Source organism: Rhinolophus sinicus, linkage group LG06, assembly GCF_036562045.2.
Source record: "Rhinolophus sinicus isolate RSC01 linkage group LG06, ASM3656204v1, whole genome shotgun sequence".
NCBI lineage: Eukaryota > Metazoa > Chordata > Mammalia > Chiroptera > Rhinolophidae > Rhinolophus > Rhinolophus sinicus.
Window position 1 is genome coordinate 96517818 of NC_133756.1, and position 17538 is coordinate 96535355.

Sequence of the window (17538 nt, forward strand, 5' to 3'; positions counted from 1 at the left end):
ATAAAACTAGGGACTTTTCTCAATCATAGAGCTGTCATGTGATTTCTTGAATGAATCAATAGACAAATGAGTAAACAAATTTACTGAAAGGATTGTTTGATTTCATCTCAGACATCCCATAGAATCCCATAGATTAAAGCCAGGTGTGGTTGACCCCTGTGCTCTACAAATGTGAATGTAAAGAAAGGGATTTAAACTGTACTTCAATATTCAAGACGTCTTAAGGAGGTAAGGATGGAGCCTGTGAGTGACTAAATTATCATAGAAATAAAAATATTAAGAAAAAAAGTAATTCCAAATGTTTTATTAAAATGTTCCTCACAGAATTCTTTACAAAAACGTCATGCCCCTAAAAAGTCATTCAACAAATATCAAGACCTTCTGTGTATAGGACACCAATCAAAAAAGGCAGAGAATCCATGTTCTTGTAGTCGTACTACAACTCCAAAATATTTAAAATTCTCAAAGTTTAATTCAAAAATCTTAAATTTTACTTCACTTATAATTTCAATAGTGATGAAATATTAACTTAGTATTGTACTTGTAGTGCTTATCCCTATTTTGTGTTCACAAGAAAAAAAGCCTATCATTCTCTTACTATGGAAAATATATGTTTATATGTTTTAGCTATAGATTTATATAAATATATGTGCGTAAAACAAAATCATCTGAGTTGTAAATAAATTAAAAATCTTAAGGAAACCAAATTAGTATAAAAGTTAAAATTACAATACACTTAATCCATTAATTGTAAAGTTTTGGATCGTCTTCATGAAAGAAATGTACGAACTGTACCTTTGATTGTACCTCTACAAATAGGACATTTTCTTAGAGAAGGGGCACAGTCTTTGCATACTACTAAATGACCACAAGGAATAAACACTATGGACACTTCTTTGTCCATACACACTTTACATGTTCTTTCTTCTTGTAGTCTCCTCAATTGTTCTTCCATTGGTAAATCTAAAGAGAAACAAATTTTTAATGAAAGGCAATTTCTGCTTCTCCAAGAAAAGCCAAGAAATTTTTTTTTAAATGTTTTCTACTGTTTTAATTATTAGTACTAATTTACCTGAAACATTTTCCATAGGAATATACTTTATATCCTGTTGCACTAAGGGAGAAAAAGAAGAAGTATTACTATGGCAAATAAGGTAATGTTTAGTCACGAATATTTATTTTTAAACTAACAGTTTAGACTCTGGCCAAATACTATGAATAACTGTCAAAATATCAAGGCAACAAAAGTCTTTAGTCTTTTGTGCAATTAATAGTTTATAAAATAGACTGGATTGTTTTCAATAATCACAAATTATTAATAACAGCATATTTTCAATTGACCTGGAAAGTTCTCAAAAGTAATATTCCAGCACTCACCAAATAATCGCTTGTATAATGTGAAATCAATTTCTTGTAGAGAGTTTCTGAATACGGTAGCTGCAAAATTTCCTTTTACTATAACAGTATCAATCAGTTCTCTTGCTTGCAAAGATGTCTGTGTTTTCTGTTTAATAACATCATGCTCTTGTTCATTAATCACTTTGGCAGTTAGTAGACTATCCAGGATTGGAAGCACACAAGTCAAATGTTGAAAAAGTGCCATTCTATTCTTCCGGATATAGGATAGGTCATCTTTATAAAAAAAGAAAACAATAAAATAAAAGAAAGAAAACAAACACAAACATGTTCAAACTCTTCTCACAAACTTCCTTCCACACCTACATATATGACTGAATGAAAAACAACCATAATCCATAATCAGTTAGGTATTAACATTGATTGCTAGGTTTGGGTGTACCTGATCCCCTGTGCTAATAATAATGCTATTTATAGTAAGGACTAACCCTTACTGAGCCCTGTGGTAAGCACTGTAGATGTATTTACTTATTTCATTTTCACAACAGCCCTTTGAGGGCGATCCTAGTAACCTATTTTAACAGATGAGAAAACAGAGGCACGGTGTGGCAAGTAAATTGCTAGAGGACACACAACTAGCAAAAGTCAAACCAAGGCAGTTGGCATCATAGTCTGTGCTTTCAACTATTTGGCAATACTGGTAAACTTTTAACCAGATAAAAAGTAGAACCTAAAAAAATTGAAATTTCAATTCAGTCTAGTCAAATTGGGGAAAAATAAAATCAAGAAAATTAAAATGATAGAACTTTTTTTTCTTAAATTATCATTCATCCACAAAATTTCTTTAAAAATTCCACTTTAATATGAATTTTTAATATTTCCCCAAATTAGATATGCTATTGCCATTACCTAAGTATTTTGTAGTAAAAAGGGAAAGACAAACCACATTTTGAAAACTAAATCCCATTCGTCAATGACACATTCCTGTCCCATAGGATCATTGTATTCTCCTTCAAGATTTAGATTTTATATCTATTGGTAAAATGTTTGACATTGTGAAACTGAAATTTTATTAACTCTTTGGAAAATAAATTATGACTCTAAGTTTACTAATTGTCATATAGTTTTACCATGATCCATAAAGCTATTTTTATAAAATAACTAATAATGACTGTCCAAAGAAGAACTAGTAGAGAGAGATGATTGTTAGATTTTAGAAACACTGACTTTGTCAAGTAATAGGACACAATAATAGAACCATTTGATAAAGAATAAAAAAATAATGCTTACTCAAAAAGTCAAGGTTAAAGATATACATTTTGAAGATAATTGAAGCTCTGAGAATCAATGAGAAAAAGACCAGGACCTAGAACAGTGTCTAAGCACAAGGTAAACGTTTCATAAATATCTGTTGGACAAACGAACAACCAAGCCTTAGTAATTTAAAGAACAACAGGATCAAAAAAGTAGCAGCAAGAGGGGGAGAAGAATTAGAACTTAATTCTGGTGAAGTATCTATGTTAGAGTAGAGATATATTAGAAAACTAAATTATAATTTACCCCGGTATTGAAGAATATTAGTTTTTCAATCTAAGATATATTTTTCTAATTAGGTTTTACTTAACCTAACATAATAAGTTCTCTGAAATTCTTAAAATTTCTAAAATTTGATTGCTAGTAGCTGCAGAAAAAATTCTCATTTCAAAGTCATAGACTATATTCTGGCTTATAAGAGGTGAAGACTTGAAAATACCTTTGAAGCACATTATTCTTTTATTCTGGAAAAAAATATTTTTAATTCTCTCTTTATTTACACAACTGTCAAGAAATTACTCACTCACTGCTCTTGGGAACACATAAAGTAATCAGTAACCTAAATGGAAGTATTTGCATTCACTCATTTAAAACATACTTCTTGAGTACAGACTATGTACAGACACTGTGCTAGGTAGTAGCATAAAATGCTGAACTGAGAACTAAGGGATCTTTTTGATAATGCAAATTATTGCATATTGTTGACCTGGGATTATCTCTGCAGACTTTGTTGACTTTCTTTGAAACAAATATAAATATTTTATAGCTGGATGGCTTAGACTTCATGGGGTCTGTAAACAATTACGGAGATAGGTGTTCTTTTCTTTGAACAATTGTTCACTCATGACCAATGGTCAAGACTGAGAAGACTACAGGAAGGACGTGCAGCCCGATCTTCACAGTGAAAAAGAGAACTTGACTAGGCTGGGCAAAGATGAACCTGGACTATGTTCCTGCTGAATCAGTGGTGTGAGGGAATGAATAATTCACACTTTGGTAAGTATAGAATGCTGTATGACTGTGGTCTGATACATTTGCCTAGGTTGGCCAGAAGACAAATCCACCTTCATGAGCAGGGGTAGGTTTATCCAGAAATGCGTTGGACCGATCTCACTGTCAATCATCTTGAGAAGAAATAGATCCCCGATGGCCTTGAACAAGAATATGGGGCAAACTCTTTTCTCTTTCTGTGCTTTATGGATATTGGGGAGTGTGAGCTTTGATAAGGGAAAGCATGCTAGGGATTTTCCTAGTTATTTGTGTAAAGTGGCCAGAGCTACACAGAGATGAACCAGAAGCTAGGCAGAGAGATTCATGAGGATGGGCTTAGGGGCTCGAAGAGAGGCCACATATGAGCATGGTTGTCAATTGCTCTTTGTGATATAATGCTCTTCTGTCACCCCTAAATTTCCAGTAAGAGCTTGTTAAAAATTGCAGTCTGTTGAAACGACTCTCAGATCTGGTCTCCATGCTTGGGAAAGAGTGGCAACAGAGAAATCATCCTCTTTGTCTTGGCCCAGAGTGATGATAGCTGTCTGAGCAACCAGATGAGACTGGACAGGCTCGGAGGAGGAGAGTTTTTGTGAAGTGCAATAGAGTAGAGGCAATAGAGGAGCAAAAAAAGCTAGCATGGAAGGGCGTGGGTAACTTGTCTTGAGAGGGTGTGAAACCATATTCTAGGACTCCTCTAAATACTGGGGAGACGTGATAAAAAGGGAACTCAGCTCTTGTGTGGGCAGGTAGGAGACTTAATCATAATTTGTACATTAATTTATAGTCACAGGCTGACATACTATTACTCTAACATTAAAATTAATCATTGTCCCTGATCCCACCCCAATTTACAACAAATGGGCATGAGCAACTAGCCTGGGATCAAAAAATAGGCCGTGAATAATTACATAAACAATCAACTCCCAGAATGAAAATATAAATTAAGAAGAATCAGGAGGAAATGCTTTCATTCATTATGTCCATTTTCAACTCAAATATATTTTAATGTGAAGAAATTTTTCAGAATTCAAATTCAGAATACTGAACATAAGAAGATCTGATTGAATTGACTATGAGTATATTTTTAGTAACTTACATACAATGATACCAAACCATTATGGAAATAGAGACTGTACTAACAAATAGATGTACCTGATTCTTCTTCCTCAGTTGCTCTTCCTTTCTCCTCTTCCCTTATTTCATCTTCTGCATCAAGTAAGTCTAATACAAGATCACTGATGGTTTTATAATTCTCTCCAGTTGTTAGGATTTTACTCTGAACTGTCTGTTTTACCAGCCTTCTATTGAAGCCCATTTCCAAGGCAGCTGTAACCACAGGTGTATTCATCATGACTGCATCCTCTGAACGGTTTTCTCCAGGTCCACAATGAATAACTATATGGAATAAAGAATTTGACACATAGGAGGATTATCTGTATACTTTTAAAATTAGAAGTTATTACAATATCAAAAGCATAAAGCCCAAAAAATATATAGGCACTATTTTGTATTAACTTTGTTAAATTTAAAATAATGATATACATGTTCAGTCACTAGAATAAGGATATGGAATATTGCATTAAGATACAAAATATGCCTTATCTGGCATAACAATGAATGGGACAAGGAAACAGAATGTCAGGGATCAACCCCACCAGAACTGAGGTTCTTTTTTTCCACGTTGAATGAACAAATGAGGTTTCTAAATCAGATACGTTTCACATATTTTCGAAAGAGGCCATTGTCATCACTCACCTTTATGACTACAATGCCCTCTCACAGCGTTGCTCCTATCGAGTGCATTCTCAACATTGCACCAGAGTGACTTTTTAAAAACACAAGTCTGACTGTGCCACACTCCTTCTTACATTCCATCAATAATTCCATTGTTCTCAGGATAACATTCAATTGTGCTTACAGGATCTCACACAATCTGGACCCTGTTTACTTCTCTATCCTCATCTCTCGCCACTTACTCATTCTCATTCTACATTCTAGCCCAGAAGTCACAAAACGATGGCTCTTGGGTCAAATTCCACCTGCGGTGCTGACTTCTCTTGCAGCTGATTTGCTTTATTCACTTATATGTTTGCAAATCCTACTTCTGTCTACACAGAATTCTGTTCAGTTCTTCAAATGTGCCCATTCTCTTGTGTCACTTAAGTCTTTCATGTGCTGTTCTCTCCACCTGGAATATTCTTTTCTTCCCTTTGTCACTTGGTTAATTCCTACTATTCCCTTCGATTCTGTGATAAGACAAATACTGCCTCTGATCTGAAACTTTTGCTGATCTTCCAAGACGGAGTAATTGTCCCTCACGCACTCTCATAGCACACTTTACTTTCCCACCACATCCCTTTCAACTATCTGTGTATTTGTCTGTATCCCTTAGACTATTAGCTCATGAAAACAGGAGTTATGTTTTTCCTGTCCTCTGTTCTTTCCTCATAATTGCAGATAGATACAAAATAAATACTGAATTAAATTACACACTAGATAATGGAGTAGAAGAGCTTGTTCAAATATTGACTCTACCACCTTTTAGGTTTAAGGTGATAGACAGGTCCCTTAACCTCTCTAAGCCTCAGGGTCCCTACTGAAAAGTGGGAATACTATTTTCTACCCTCCATTTCATAAAAAGAATATGTGAGCAATCTAATGTCATAGTGGATCTTCCCACACTGGTCTGAGAACAAGGGTTAGGCTGGATGTATGTAGTTTGGTAAAATTACAGATGCTCAAGCCCCACCCTATTCAATTCAGTAGGTTTAAAGTGGAGACTAGAAATCTGTAATCTTTTTTAAAGTTCCTCAGGCAATTACGATATGCCCTAAAGTTTGAGAAATAGCAACTAAATGTATTTGAAATTCATTATAAATTGTAAATCATAACACAAATGTACATTATTACCATTATCAAATTTCAATCTTAATAGTACCAAATGGTTCTAATGTAAATGTGGCAATTATTATCATTATACATACTTGGTGACTCTGCATTTTCATCTTCTTGATTGTCTGAAGTAGATAACAGCTACAGAAAAAGGTATGAAAATTAAAACATAAATTTTATCCTGTCCATTGCAAAAAAAAAAAAAAAAAGAATGAATCAAGAGACCTATTCTATTTAACTTGTGGCAAATTGACTCACTTACTGGAAAAAAAATTTTCTATGTCAAAAGCAGTATTTTATTTACATTCAACAGTAATTTCCTAAGCCATAACTAACCGAGATTCTTTGTGTATGTCTGTGTGTATATTAACAAATAAAATCTATTTTTATTAAAGCAGGAGAAGGGCTACACCTTTCAATGATCTGTGAGACAATCATTGTTTGCCTTTCAACCCAAAGCTCTTACGTTTCCTGAGTCATCCTTTGGGATAAGGTGGACCTTACATCAGTTCCATTTACTATGGCTAGAAAGTGTTTGACCCTCATGCTGCTATATAAGTTCTTATTTGCTTTTCCAGAAAGATAAAAAGAGCAATACAATTCTCTTTCTCAAATCTTTTAAGGAAAATTTATATAGCAAAACATTTAGGGGCAGCCGGATGACTCAGTTGGTTAGAGCGTGAGCTCTCAACAACAAGGTTGCTGGTTCGATTCCCCCATGGGATGGTGGGCTGCGCCCCTGGCAACTAAAGATTGAAAACAGCGACTGGACTTGGAGCTGAGCTGCGCCCTCCACAACTAGATTGAAGGACAATGACTTAAAGCTGATGGACCCTGGAAAAACACAGTGTTCCCCAATAAAATTCTAAAAAATCAATACTCTTCCTACCTGTTCAAGTAGGTAAGGGTAACTGGCTTGAATTCGACTGATAAATTCTTGTCCTTTAACTCGTATCAAGTACTCACACCTAAAATGTAAACAAAATTAAGTTTGGGGAATTATTTTAATCCAGACATTTGTAGACTGTTAAATATTTCAAATGAACATAAACACATATAACCACTTGACTATTCATTTAGCATATGAGATGTGGTAAGAGACACTGAAGTCAAAGGCAATATGATGTAAGTAAGAGAAAGGCCAGAACTGGTAACCTGCCAAACCTGAAGTGATTAAGGGTCTGGAGGCTCTCAGTCCATTATAGATGAGTAAGGCCGCCTCCACTCAGAGCTCCTAATATATATATGTATGCACACAATTTTCATTATAAAATAATTCAGGATACCAAGTTTGGTGATCAACATTAAAAATAGTAAAAGTTTTGACCATGAAAAATATAATTATAGGAGACCTGATTTTGATTTTTTAAAAAGGAGTGTGAACAAGTATGAAATAATCAAAAACGAAAGACATGACAATAAAATGCTATGTAGTGATCAAAACAGATGAGCTGGGTCTATATTTACTCTGATCACCGTATGTTACAACCTGTCTGGTGCTTTTGATCTCCCTTATCCTGTTCTCTTTTTTCTTTTAATCCATAGCACTTATTATCTTCCAATGTGCTATGTATGTAACTTATTTATTAAGTTTTTATTAATTGTCCAGCCTCTCCTGCTATAAAATCATCACATGAAACCAGGAGTCTTAGTTTTGCCCCACTGAGTATTTTAAGCACCTGGAACAATGCTTGGCAATAGGTGATCGATTATTGAATGATGAATGAATGGAAATATGTCTAAGAAATAATGTTGATTGAAAAGAGCTTCAAAACAGCATATACAATATCTAATTCACGTAGTAAAATTGTGTACATTTATCTACACATATACATGAGCATAAAAAGACATCTGGAGGGATGTTCACTAAAATGGTAACTGCAGTCATCTTTAGGTTGTGAGTTTTGGATATATTAATTTTTTTGTTTCTGTTCTTGTCTACAACATGTGATTTTGGTTTTTAAATGAGCATAGACTATTTAAAAATCCACATAATTACACACAAAAAATCCTAAATCTATTTCTTCTGTCTTAAATTTCCATCAAAACCTTTTAAGTAATTGTTTTTCTAAATAATCCATCCTAAAATTTATTCACAGTATTTTTGAAACAAAGAATAAAGTAGCAACTGATTATAAGTCTAACACATATAATCCATCTCATGATGATCATACACATTTGCAAAGAGAATTTCAAACAATTACCTTGGAAACCACTTGGCATGTTCCACCCATGGGTCATCTCCAGATTCCCAACACCTTAAGCCACCATCACAGCAAAAGCATTTGACATCATCGTTGTGACCTAAAATTAATTTTGGACCAAAACTTATGAATACATATAAATTGCCCACTACAATATATAAAACATGTTGAATTTTTTTTATTATTCTTATCAGATTAAGTTTCTTACCCATATAATAAAAACCCGCATTTGCAAGCTGCTCAGGTTGAACTGGAACACTAGAGGGCCAGGTACAGAATGTTCTAAATCGGGCTGCCCGTGTCTGCATGCTCAGGTTAGAAACAGGGTACCTTGAAGTGTCTTGAAGCTGATTTTCTAAAAACGGGCATTTGGGGAAATGTCTCAGGTGTTCTGACATAGCATCATCCTTTGGTTCCCAATTGCTCAATTTTCCACCGCAGGCAAAGCAAGCTACTCTGTCTCCAGGCCCTACATAGTAAAAACCTGCTTTTGCCAGGTCTGTTGGCGACAAAAAAGTCAATGGCCACATCTGGAAAGTAAGTAATCTGGCGTTTAGCGTATTCATTACACAATGGTAGGGACTTCTCCTCAAGGCAGAAAAATCTTGATTTGGTCCGTAGTTCATAGAATTTGATGCCGAATTTAGAGGACTTGATGGAAAGCTTGAATAAGAGCCACTGAAATATCCACCGTTTTCCAAACTTGGAGATAACAAATGTGTGGAATTTGTCACTGTAGAAGGAAAAGTAAGCTGAGAGGTGGCTCCCAAAATGTTACCTGAATTTAGTTTCTGAACAAAGCTACAGCTAGGATACAACTTTTTATGCTTTGCAACAGGATTGTCTCCTTCTTTCCAGTTATCCAGCATCAGGCCACAACAGAAGCATTTGACTTTGTCATTTATACCAGTGTAATAAAAACCAGCACGAGCAAGACTCCTTTCTGAGACAGGAACACCAGCGGGGAAAGTCGAATATGTAGACATTCTGTACAGTTCACATGAAAAGTCGTACTTCAATTCAAACATGTTTGCGCTTTTCATCAAGTTTGATAAGAAGACACTATTTTCTACTATGTTCATAAAGAAATGGATGGGGAGGAAAAGGGACTAGCCTTTCTCTAGGGAGGTAGTTTTGTGCACAGCTTTTGATTTATGTTAGTTTTAGTACTAGGTTAAACACCTAGAATGGGAAATCTTTTGGGTTTTTTTCCTCCTGTGCATTTAGGGTTTCAGCACAGCAAAATTTAAGTCCTGCACTGATCATCTTAAGGGACAATTATGCACAACAGCACCTTTGTACAATCTTTATAGATGCAATGTAAACGTGATGCTACACAGTACCTTGTGATGAAAATTAAAACCCTTCATAAAAGTGTAGAGTGCGTTAGGTCATCAAGATGCCATTTAGTGGCAGGCATTTCCACAGATAGGTCAATTTCTCCACTAGATTGTTTCAGTGACATTCAGCCAGCCTAAAGATAAAACATCTGACTCACAGAGCTAACTTGTTTTCATGATGGAAAGTTATGCAATGTAAGTACTCTACAGAAAAATATTCAAACTATGTTTATTTTGCTTTATTTAAATTGTAAAATTTGGTAGCCAAGATAAATAAAATGCTTAAGACCTACCTCAAGAAAGGAAAAGAACACTTTACCATATTTCACTGCTTCTAAGATGCATGCTTCAATATCTCTGTTGAGAAGTATCTTACAATTAATAGCATATCATCTTTTAATTAGCAGCATTTTTCATTTCTTAGAGGTATATAAAATAATGGTGTGTCTTACAATTGAAGACATATTAGATTCAGTGAAATGTGGTGTATCCCAAATCTTTCTTAAGTAATTTTTCTTCCTACAATCATTTTAATAGAAGAACAAACTATCTGAAATTTTCCTCCAGATAAAGAGCTTAAGTAGTAACAGACTTGGATGATACATCTTAAGGCATAATTTTAAAGATTTATTGAATAATAATTATTTCCCATAGATTGTCAGGAACCTGGTGGCTTAGAAATAGTGATATCATTAAATCTTAGCAAATTAGACATTCTATTTTAAATAAATTATCAGAGAGGAATGTATTTGCTCAGTGGGTCTTTTAAATCCAGCTTCACGCTGTTGAGAGTCAACATCAAATCTGACAGTGGGCTTATTTTTAAAAAGTCAAAAGTCAGAGTGCTGAGTCAGTAGGCTAAGAAGGATAACCAAATTGTTCAAATTTGGCTTTGGCTAGAAATTATTTCACAGATAGCATACCTTGAACTGGAATTTATCAAGACAAAATAAATAAATAAATTTACTTTGTCACAATCCACTCCTTATGAACAGCAGAGACCTTTTCAAAATTCAGAATATCTCAATTATGAGTAGCAATTAGTAAATAGGTTCTGCATCAATAATAGCAATGACGGATAAACAAGTCATCAGGGTTTCTCTAGCAGTGATTTGCAAACATGGTTTCCAGGGTCCCACAGATGTTGGGATTTTTTTTTTTTTTTTTTTGGATGTTGGGATTTTCTACTGCAGACTTTAATGTTTTACTTCCAGATGGCAGGAGAAACACATCTCAATACCAGTGTTTATTTCCCTCAAAGGTGAGTTATTATGTCTAGTTTCAGTTTTCCTTTCATTGGTTAAAATTTTACACATTGTTATCAAAATCTTTTCGGTGTATATTATTGTCTCTGTGTAAATTATCTTTCTGAATAAGTTTGTTAATTTACCAAAATGTAACTATCCAGCCATCATTTTTATTCTTATCATTTTCAGAGATAATAGCCCATTTTAACAAACTAAATTTTAGACTTTTAAAATACCAGTAGTCTTATCAATGGTTAATTTCTTCACCAATCATCAAGTTCTTCTTTCCTACTTTCTCTAAATTTGTTGTACATAGCAAAAAGTTTTGTTCTTGACATTTCTTTGTCATTGTAGAAGTCTTTTAATGTGTCAAAGGTCTTATTTGTATATTTCTCTAATTTAGCAGAGGGTTGAATATTAACTCTTTGTTCTTGATAACTGTCATTCATTTTTAAGTCTTTACCAAACACAGGTACTCTACACAGCAACCAGTGGGAGATTGCCCGGCCAATTTTGCAAAGAGTGCTTAAACAATGTGTCCCAAGTACAATCACTTTTCCACCGTCAAATTCAAAATCAAATTCATTATTATACTTTATAGTTACACTTCATATAAGTAGATCATATTTTTAAAATGAATATTCTTTGTATGCCAAAAACTCTAATTACTTAATTTGTTTATGCATGCACAAAACTACCTCCCAGAGATTAGACTAAGTCCCTTTTAAGGGTTTTAGGCCTCCATTTTGAGCTGTTTTGATGTACAGAAAAAAAAATTGAAAAAATCTAGAAGTAGAACAGTTCACTTCTTTTGTAAAACCTGTTTAAAAAAAAAAAAGAGATAGTTTTAAAAGAGAAATAATTCATAAAAGTAACACAATGATCTTTTTAAAAACATTTTCTCCAAAACAGAGCACTAGTATTTACTGATTGCCTACCATGTCCAAGGTGCTGTATGAGGCACCACAGAGGCCAAGAAATCCCAGACAAAAACCAAAGGGCTCAAACTGGGAGCCAGTAGAGGTATGATGTTTGGCCTGCACAGAATCGGACTTTAGTATTTTACTAATTTTTTTTTAACTTTTTAATTTTGAAATTAATTTATACTTAGAGAACCTTACACAAATAGCAGTTCCCACATACACTGCACTCAACTTCCCCAAAGTTACCATCCTACACAACCACAGGACAATTATAGGAACCAGGAAATTAACATTGATAATTCTGTTAATTAATCTGATGCCTTACTTTAATTTCACCAATTTTCCAAATAAGTTTCTTTGTGGACCACAGTATTTTTAAATGTTTTAATTAATTACCAACATTTTTAAAAAGTAAGAGATTTTCCATAACGTTCTAGATTCCAAGCTTCTCTTGGAAAACCAGATCAGGCCACACAGGGCCTGTATTCCTATATGGCAATAATCAGCCAGCTCCCAGCAGCAACTGTACCCTTTACAGAGGGCACATGCTCCCCAGTTTGGCACCATACTTTCACTCCCTGATACAGAGACTGTCAGTTGCTACTTGTCACTGAGCTAGCACTATTGCTTTTCTTGCAGTAGAATTCTGAGGAAAGTGAAATTGTCCTAATACCTGTGTCTATCAAAAGTAACAAAAATGGAAGGTAGACAAAGAGGGACACATGTGTGGAGAAAAATGAGAGTACCCTATTTCTTTGTGGAAAGGAAGAATATTCCTACATGTTACATATGTAAACAAAGTGTGTTTTTGTTTGCAACATACCCCTAGTTTTTTAATTTATATCACCTGCCTGGCCCCTATGCGTTTGAGATTGCTAACCCCTTACACAGATTTTACCCTAAAGAAGATTTGCTGTAAAAACAAGGCACATGTTTGTAGAAATTTAGACACCAGTTATATAATAAATATACAAAAATATGCCAAGATGCCAACCCTGGATCATTCAAACTCTGTCTTAACCATTTCCAACACCTAGACTTCAAAATGTTGGGGAAGATCTGCAGCCTTGCAGCCTGGGACCAGCATGACTTCAGGGGCCACCTGGGCTGGCCCTTCACCATCCCTAACTATTCTACTCAGCCCTATACAGCTTCTTAGCCCACTGCCCTATGCAGCTCTTCTAAACATTCAATACCTTCCTCAAATTTCTCCTCCACTACTCCCCATCTCGTTTTCGGTAGATGGCTTTGCCTTCTGTTTCTCAAAAAAAGAAACATCATTGCGCAGTAATCCTTTCACATTCTCAAATCCATGCTTTTTTCACTCACAAGCTATTTGCTACCTCTGATAACAACACTTGCCCCTGTACAGGTCCCATCCTCTCCTTCTGCTTCAGAAATCTTGCTCTTAACCCCATCCCCCTCATTTATTCAACTCTCACTCTCTACTGGCTCTTTTCCTTCAATATAACAAGCATGCTTAAGTCTGTCCCAGTTTTCAAATGTAAACAGACCAAAACATCCTCTGTCAACCACACTTTCCACTAGCAACCATCCTGTATCTCACCGTCTCTTCACAGCCAAGTGAACTGAACAAGTGTCTATGGTTAAGGTCTCCCACCCACGACAATTGGCTTTAGCCTGAACCACTTAAAACTAATCTCAATATTAATAGCACCAATAGCTTCTTTGCCAAAACCAATGGAAATTTTTGTGTCTGACACTGGGGCCCACTTCCTCTTAGAAATGCTCTACACCCTTGGCTTCTCTGATACCACTCTCTTGGAATTCCTCTTACCTTTCTAGTGGTTCTTTCTCAGATTGGCTCAAGTCCCCAACCTCTTCTTACTATAACATTTCCAGTGGGCAACCTCCCTGAGCCCAACTACCTTTTTGGGCACTTGGCATATCCATGTCTCTCACACTGGAGCATAAATTTGCTTTTCTTTCTGCCTCCCCCCAGACTGTTTGCTTCCTCAGATCAGACCTGTGTTTCAGCTCTGTACCATCCGGACCCCAATATCCAACCAGCCTGGCATATAACGTAGTAACAAAGACTTTCTCCTGAAGAAGTGAATGTTAGCAAACTTAACTGAGCCCGCATGACCACAGTACCCTCACGTGCACGGTATTAAGGTCATCAATTTTATATTAATGGCCACAAAGTCTGCACAGTGATGGTTTAATACCACGCTTTGGAGTCAGACAACTTGGGTTTCCAATACCATTCAGTGTCCCCTACCAGGCCTGTGATCTTGGACAAGTAGGCCTCCCTGAGCCAGAGTTTCCTCATTGTCAGTGGAGCTACTGGTAATTATGGTAACTGCTTCTTCAGTTTGTAAGAATTAAATCTGAAAAACACTTGTGAAGTCTTCGGAGGGGTCCTAGCATATAATAGGAATTAGCAACACCTAATGTTTGCAATAAATAATAGCAAACTAACTTAGCATTATTGTTAGTTACTTTAGCATCAGGTAAATGCCTCCAGCTCTTTACTAACTAAATTAAGAGCACTATCAGATTTCCATGCTAATCACCAGGAAAACAACAACAAAATAATCTGCTTTCTGCCACCATTTGGAAACATTCCTCCATTTATTCATTAAATAAATATTTTACTGAGTCCTTGCTGTGGCATCGTTCTGCTTTAGGCTCTGTTCTGAAGCTTATTTGGCACAAAGACCAGGTGATTGCGCTTGGCAAGCGAATTAAACCAAATATCAAAGCTTCCCCAGTCCACTGGCTGTCCCCAAAAGTAAAACAGAAACTGAGCACCCGGCAGGAAAGCGGACAAACGTGAGTGCCCGCGAAGGCAGTGCGGGGCCGGCCAGCACCCTCGCGCCCCCCTGGACCCCGCGGCCCCGCTCCCAGCACCTCCCCGTGGGTTGACAGCAAAGGCTGTGGGGCAGTGGCGCTCCCCAACGCCACCCGTCAAGAGAGCGCCCCGTGCGCCGGGGAAAAGAAAGACGCCCAGGCTCGCGAAGGACCCACTCTTTGCCTTGTCTCTGATCTGCTGGAGAGCCGACCTGTAGCCGACCTCTGAGCCCTGGAGCGAAGTTTGATGACCGCGTCTCCCTGCTGACACTCTTACTCCGCTGCTGGCCCCGCGCTCCTCTGGCGGAGCAGCAGAAGCGTCTCCTACCGGAGGGGGTGGGTTTGGGAGGATTGACAATTACACAGCCTCGCAGCGGCCCTGGTCACCCACCTTCTGCCCGGAGGCCGAGGTGCACTGGCAAGACCTACCTGCCTGCCGAGTCGTCTCGGGTGACACCTGTCGCCCCGGCAGTTCCGCGCGGGTTAGAGTCTCACGCTGCTGTTAAATGTCCCCACCCCAACCTACACACCCGGTGTCCTGCACTCCGAGTGGTTGGTGCTTTCCTCTTAGGACTTAGGGGAAATCCAGCGGTAATAACCACATACACTTCCCCTTCTTAATCAGTGGTCTGGCAAAACCACTGGGGGATTTCCATGACCGTAAAAGCATGACTATTTCTTAACCGTGGCGTATCCGTGGCATTTACTGAAAGATCTTTACTTCTTTGTTCGTGGGTCAGAGGAAATATTGATAACCTGTGTTGAGTAGATGATCATTGGTCAGCCTGACTGGAAAAAGCCCATTTCCTAGTATACATATTTTGAAAAAAAAAAAGAAAAAAGAAACGTTGTGAAATCTTTCTGATAGTTTTTACTTTATGTTCTAATCAAGAAAGTTAAGGCATGAATGGAAATGCAGAAGCATGTAAAATAAAATCACATGACTCTCCTTTTCAGTTCAGTTTTACTGTGTTAAAGATTGAGATCACCTCGTTAGTTTCCTATGTTGAAATGGTTTTGTTGGTTGGTTGGTTGGTTGGTTGTTTTTATAACTAGGGTAGAATTGGCTGTAAAAAAAATTCTGCTTTTTGTCTCACTGGGGAGATTTCTAAGTTACTGTGATATTCTCATGGAAACTTGAAGCTTGTGTCTAACTGCACTACCATATTTCCTCCACATTCCTTGTCTAAGCAGTGCATTTAAGCAACTTTCTCTAAGGTCAGTGCTTGCCAGGAAACAGATGGACTAAGAGAGCTCACCTGATTTTCCTGTCTTCCAGTAGATCAAAGATATTTGGGAACCAAACGCAGAATCCATAATATTATTCATTAATTCATCATTATCCTGTGGAAACAAGAAGATGTGCCCATTCCATTCAGCATAGCCAGGATGAGTTCCAGTTAGAGTCCCAGTTGGAATTATATCAAAAAGATTAAGTTTGTCTATCATGTAGAGGCTTCAATCATCTTTTGAACCTGCTTAGTTCAAAACTGTATAAGCCATTTTCAACTCACCTTTGGATGATCAAAAACATTTTGTGGTCTTTATACACTTTTCATCACGTACCCACCAAAAAAATTTGGAAAACTATTCCTCTGCACATTTTTAGCTTGACATTAAAACATAAAAGTTGCAGTAATTGGAAAGGAACTACAAAATGTAGACACGGATATTTTAGAATAAAATTGATCCAGCACTCTTTTAAACGTATTCAAATACCATAGCCATTTGATAGCCACTGTTATCTGTTCAACAATTAATATATTAGCTCATCATTAATAACTGGAAATATTATATCACTGCCTTTTGTCCTCTTTGAACATTCTACTTCCTCCACCGAATTTTAATATATGTTCATAATGGACATCTTTATGATCACTTGGGCACATATTTCTGAAACAATATATGTATAAATTGACATTTAATTTTTTTTCCTGTGATCATAACCCTCTAAGTGTTAAAGAAAAATTACTCTGTGATCGCATCACAGTGCTTAATATGCAACTGGTCAAAATAATATAAATATGTTATAAATGTTGATAATTACTAAAGATAAAAAGTTAAATTCTATTACAAATGCAATCTTAATGGGGTTGCAGTTTATATTTTAACAATTTTTCAAGTGTGTTCATGAATATTACCTATTGCTAGAATATGATAGGGTTCAGCATAGATTCTGTTCCTTTTTTTTCATTTCTAAAGATTGTAAGTATTGAAAAATCTGCATATTAACAAATAAGTAGATAGGCCCAGAAGAAATGTTATTATATCAACTTTTCACAATTTTTTGAACATTTGTTTTATAGCCCAAAAGTCATTTAGTGATGTTTAAACCAAAAAAGTATTTAGTTATCAGTAGACAACTGAATTTTGTTTAAATCGGTGATTTGGAAACCACAAAACATTCGTTCCCTAGGTAGGGTTGCCAGAGTTAGTAAATTAAAATACAGGGCAC

The 17538-nt window shown here is 36.2% G+C and overlaps 1 protein-coding gene across 1 annotated transcript; it reads right to left on the minus strand.

The window, feature by feature from the left end:
* Positions 1 to 288: 288 nt before the first annotated feature.
* BIRC3 (baculoviral IAP repeat containing 3) lies at positions 289 to 15647 on the minus strand. The gene is made up of 9 exons (XM_019712684.2): positions 15513 to 15647; positions 8968 to 12166; positions 8760 to 8859; positions 7445 to 7523; positions 6648 to 6696; positions 4816 to 5058; positions 1378 to 1632; positions 1073 to 1114; positions 289 to 963 (listed from the first exon to the last, which is right to left on the minus strand). The coding sequence occupies exons 2-9, from the start codon at positions 9839 to 9841 to the stop codon at positions 770 to 772; spliced, it is 1836 nt and encodes a 611-aa protein (XP_019568243.2). The 5' UTR covers positions 9842 to 12166; positions 15513 to 15647; the 3' UTR covers positions 289 to 769.
* Positions 15648 to 17538: the final 1891 nt, after the last annotated feature.

Coding starts and splice junctions, on each gene's coding strand:
- BIRC3 (XM_019712684.2), bottom strand. CDS start 9,841: ATGAACATAGTAGAAAATAGTGTCTTCTTATCAAACTTGATGAAAAGC. Junction 6,697..7,444: donor ACCCTTACCTACTTGAACAG/GTAGGAAGAGTA, acceptor CTTTTTCTGTAG/CTGTTATCTACTTCAGACAA. Junction 5,059..6,647: donor TGAAAATGCAGAGTCACCAA/GTATGTATAATG, acceptor TATTCCATATAG/TTATTCATTGTGGACCTGGA.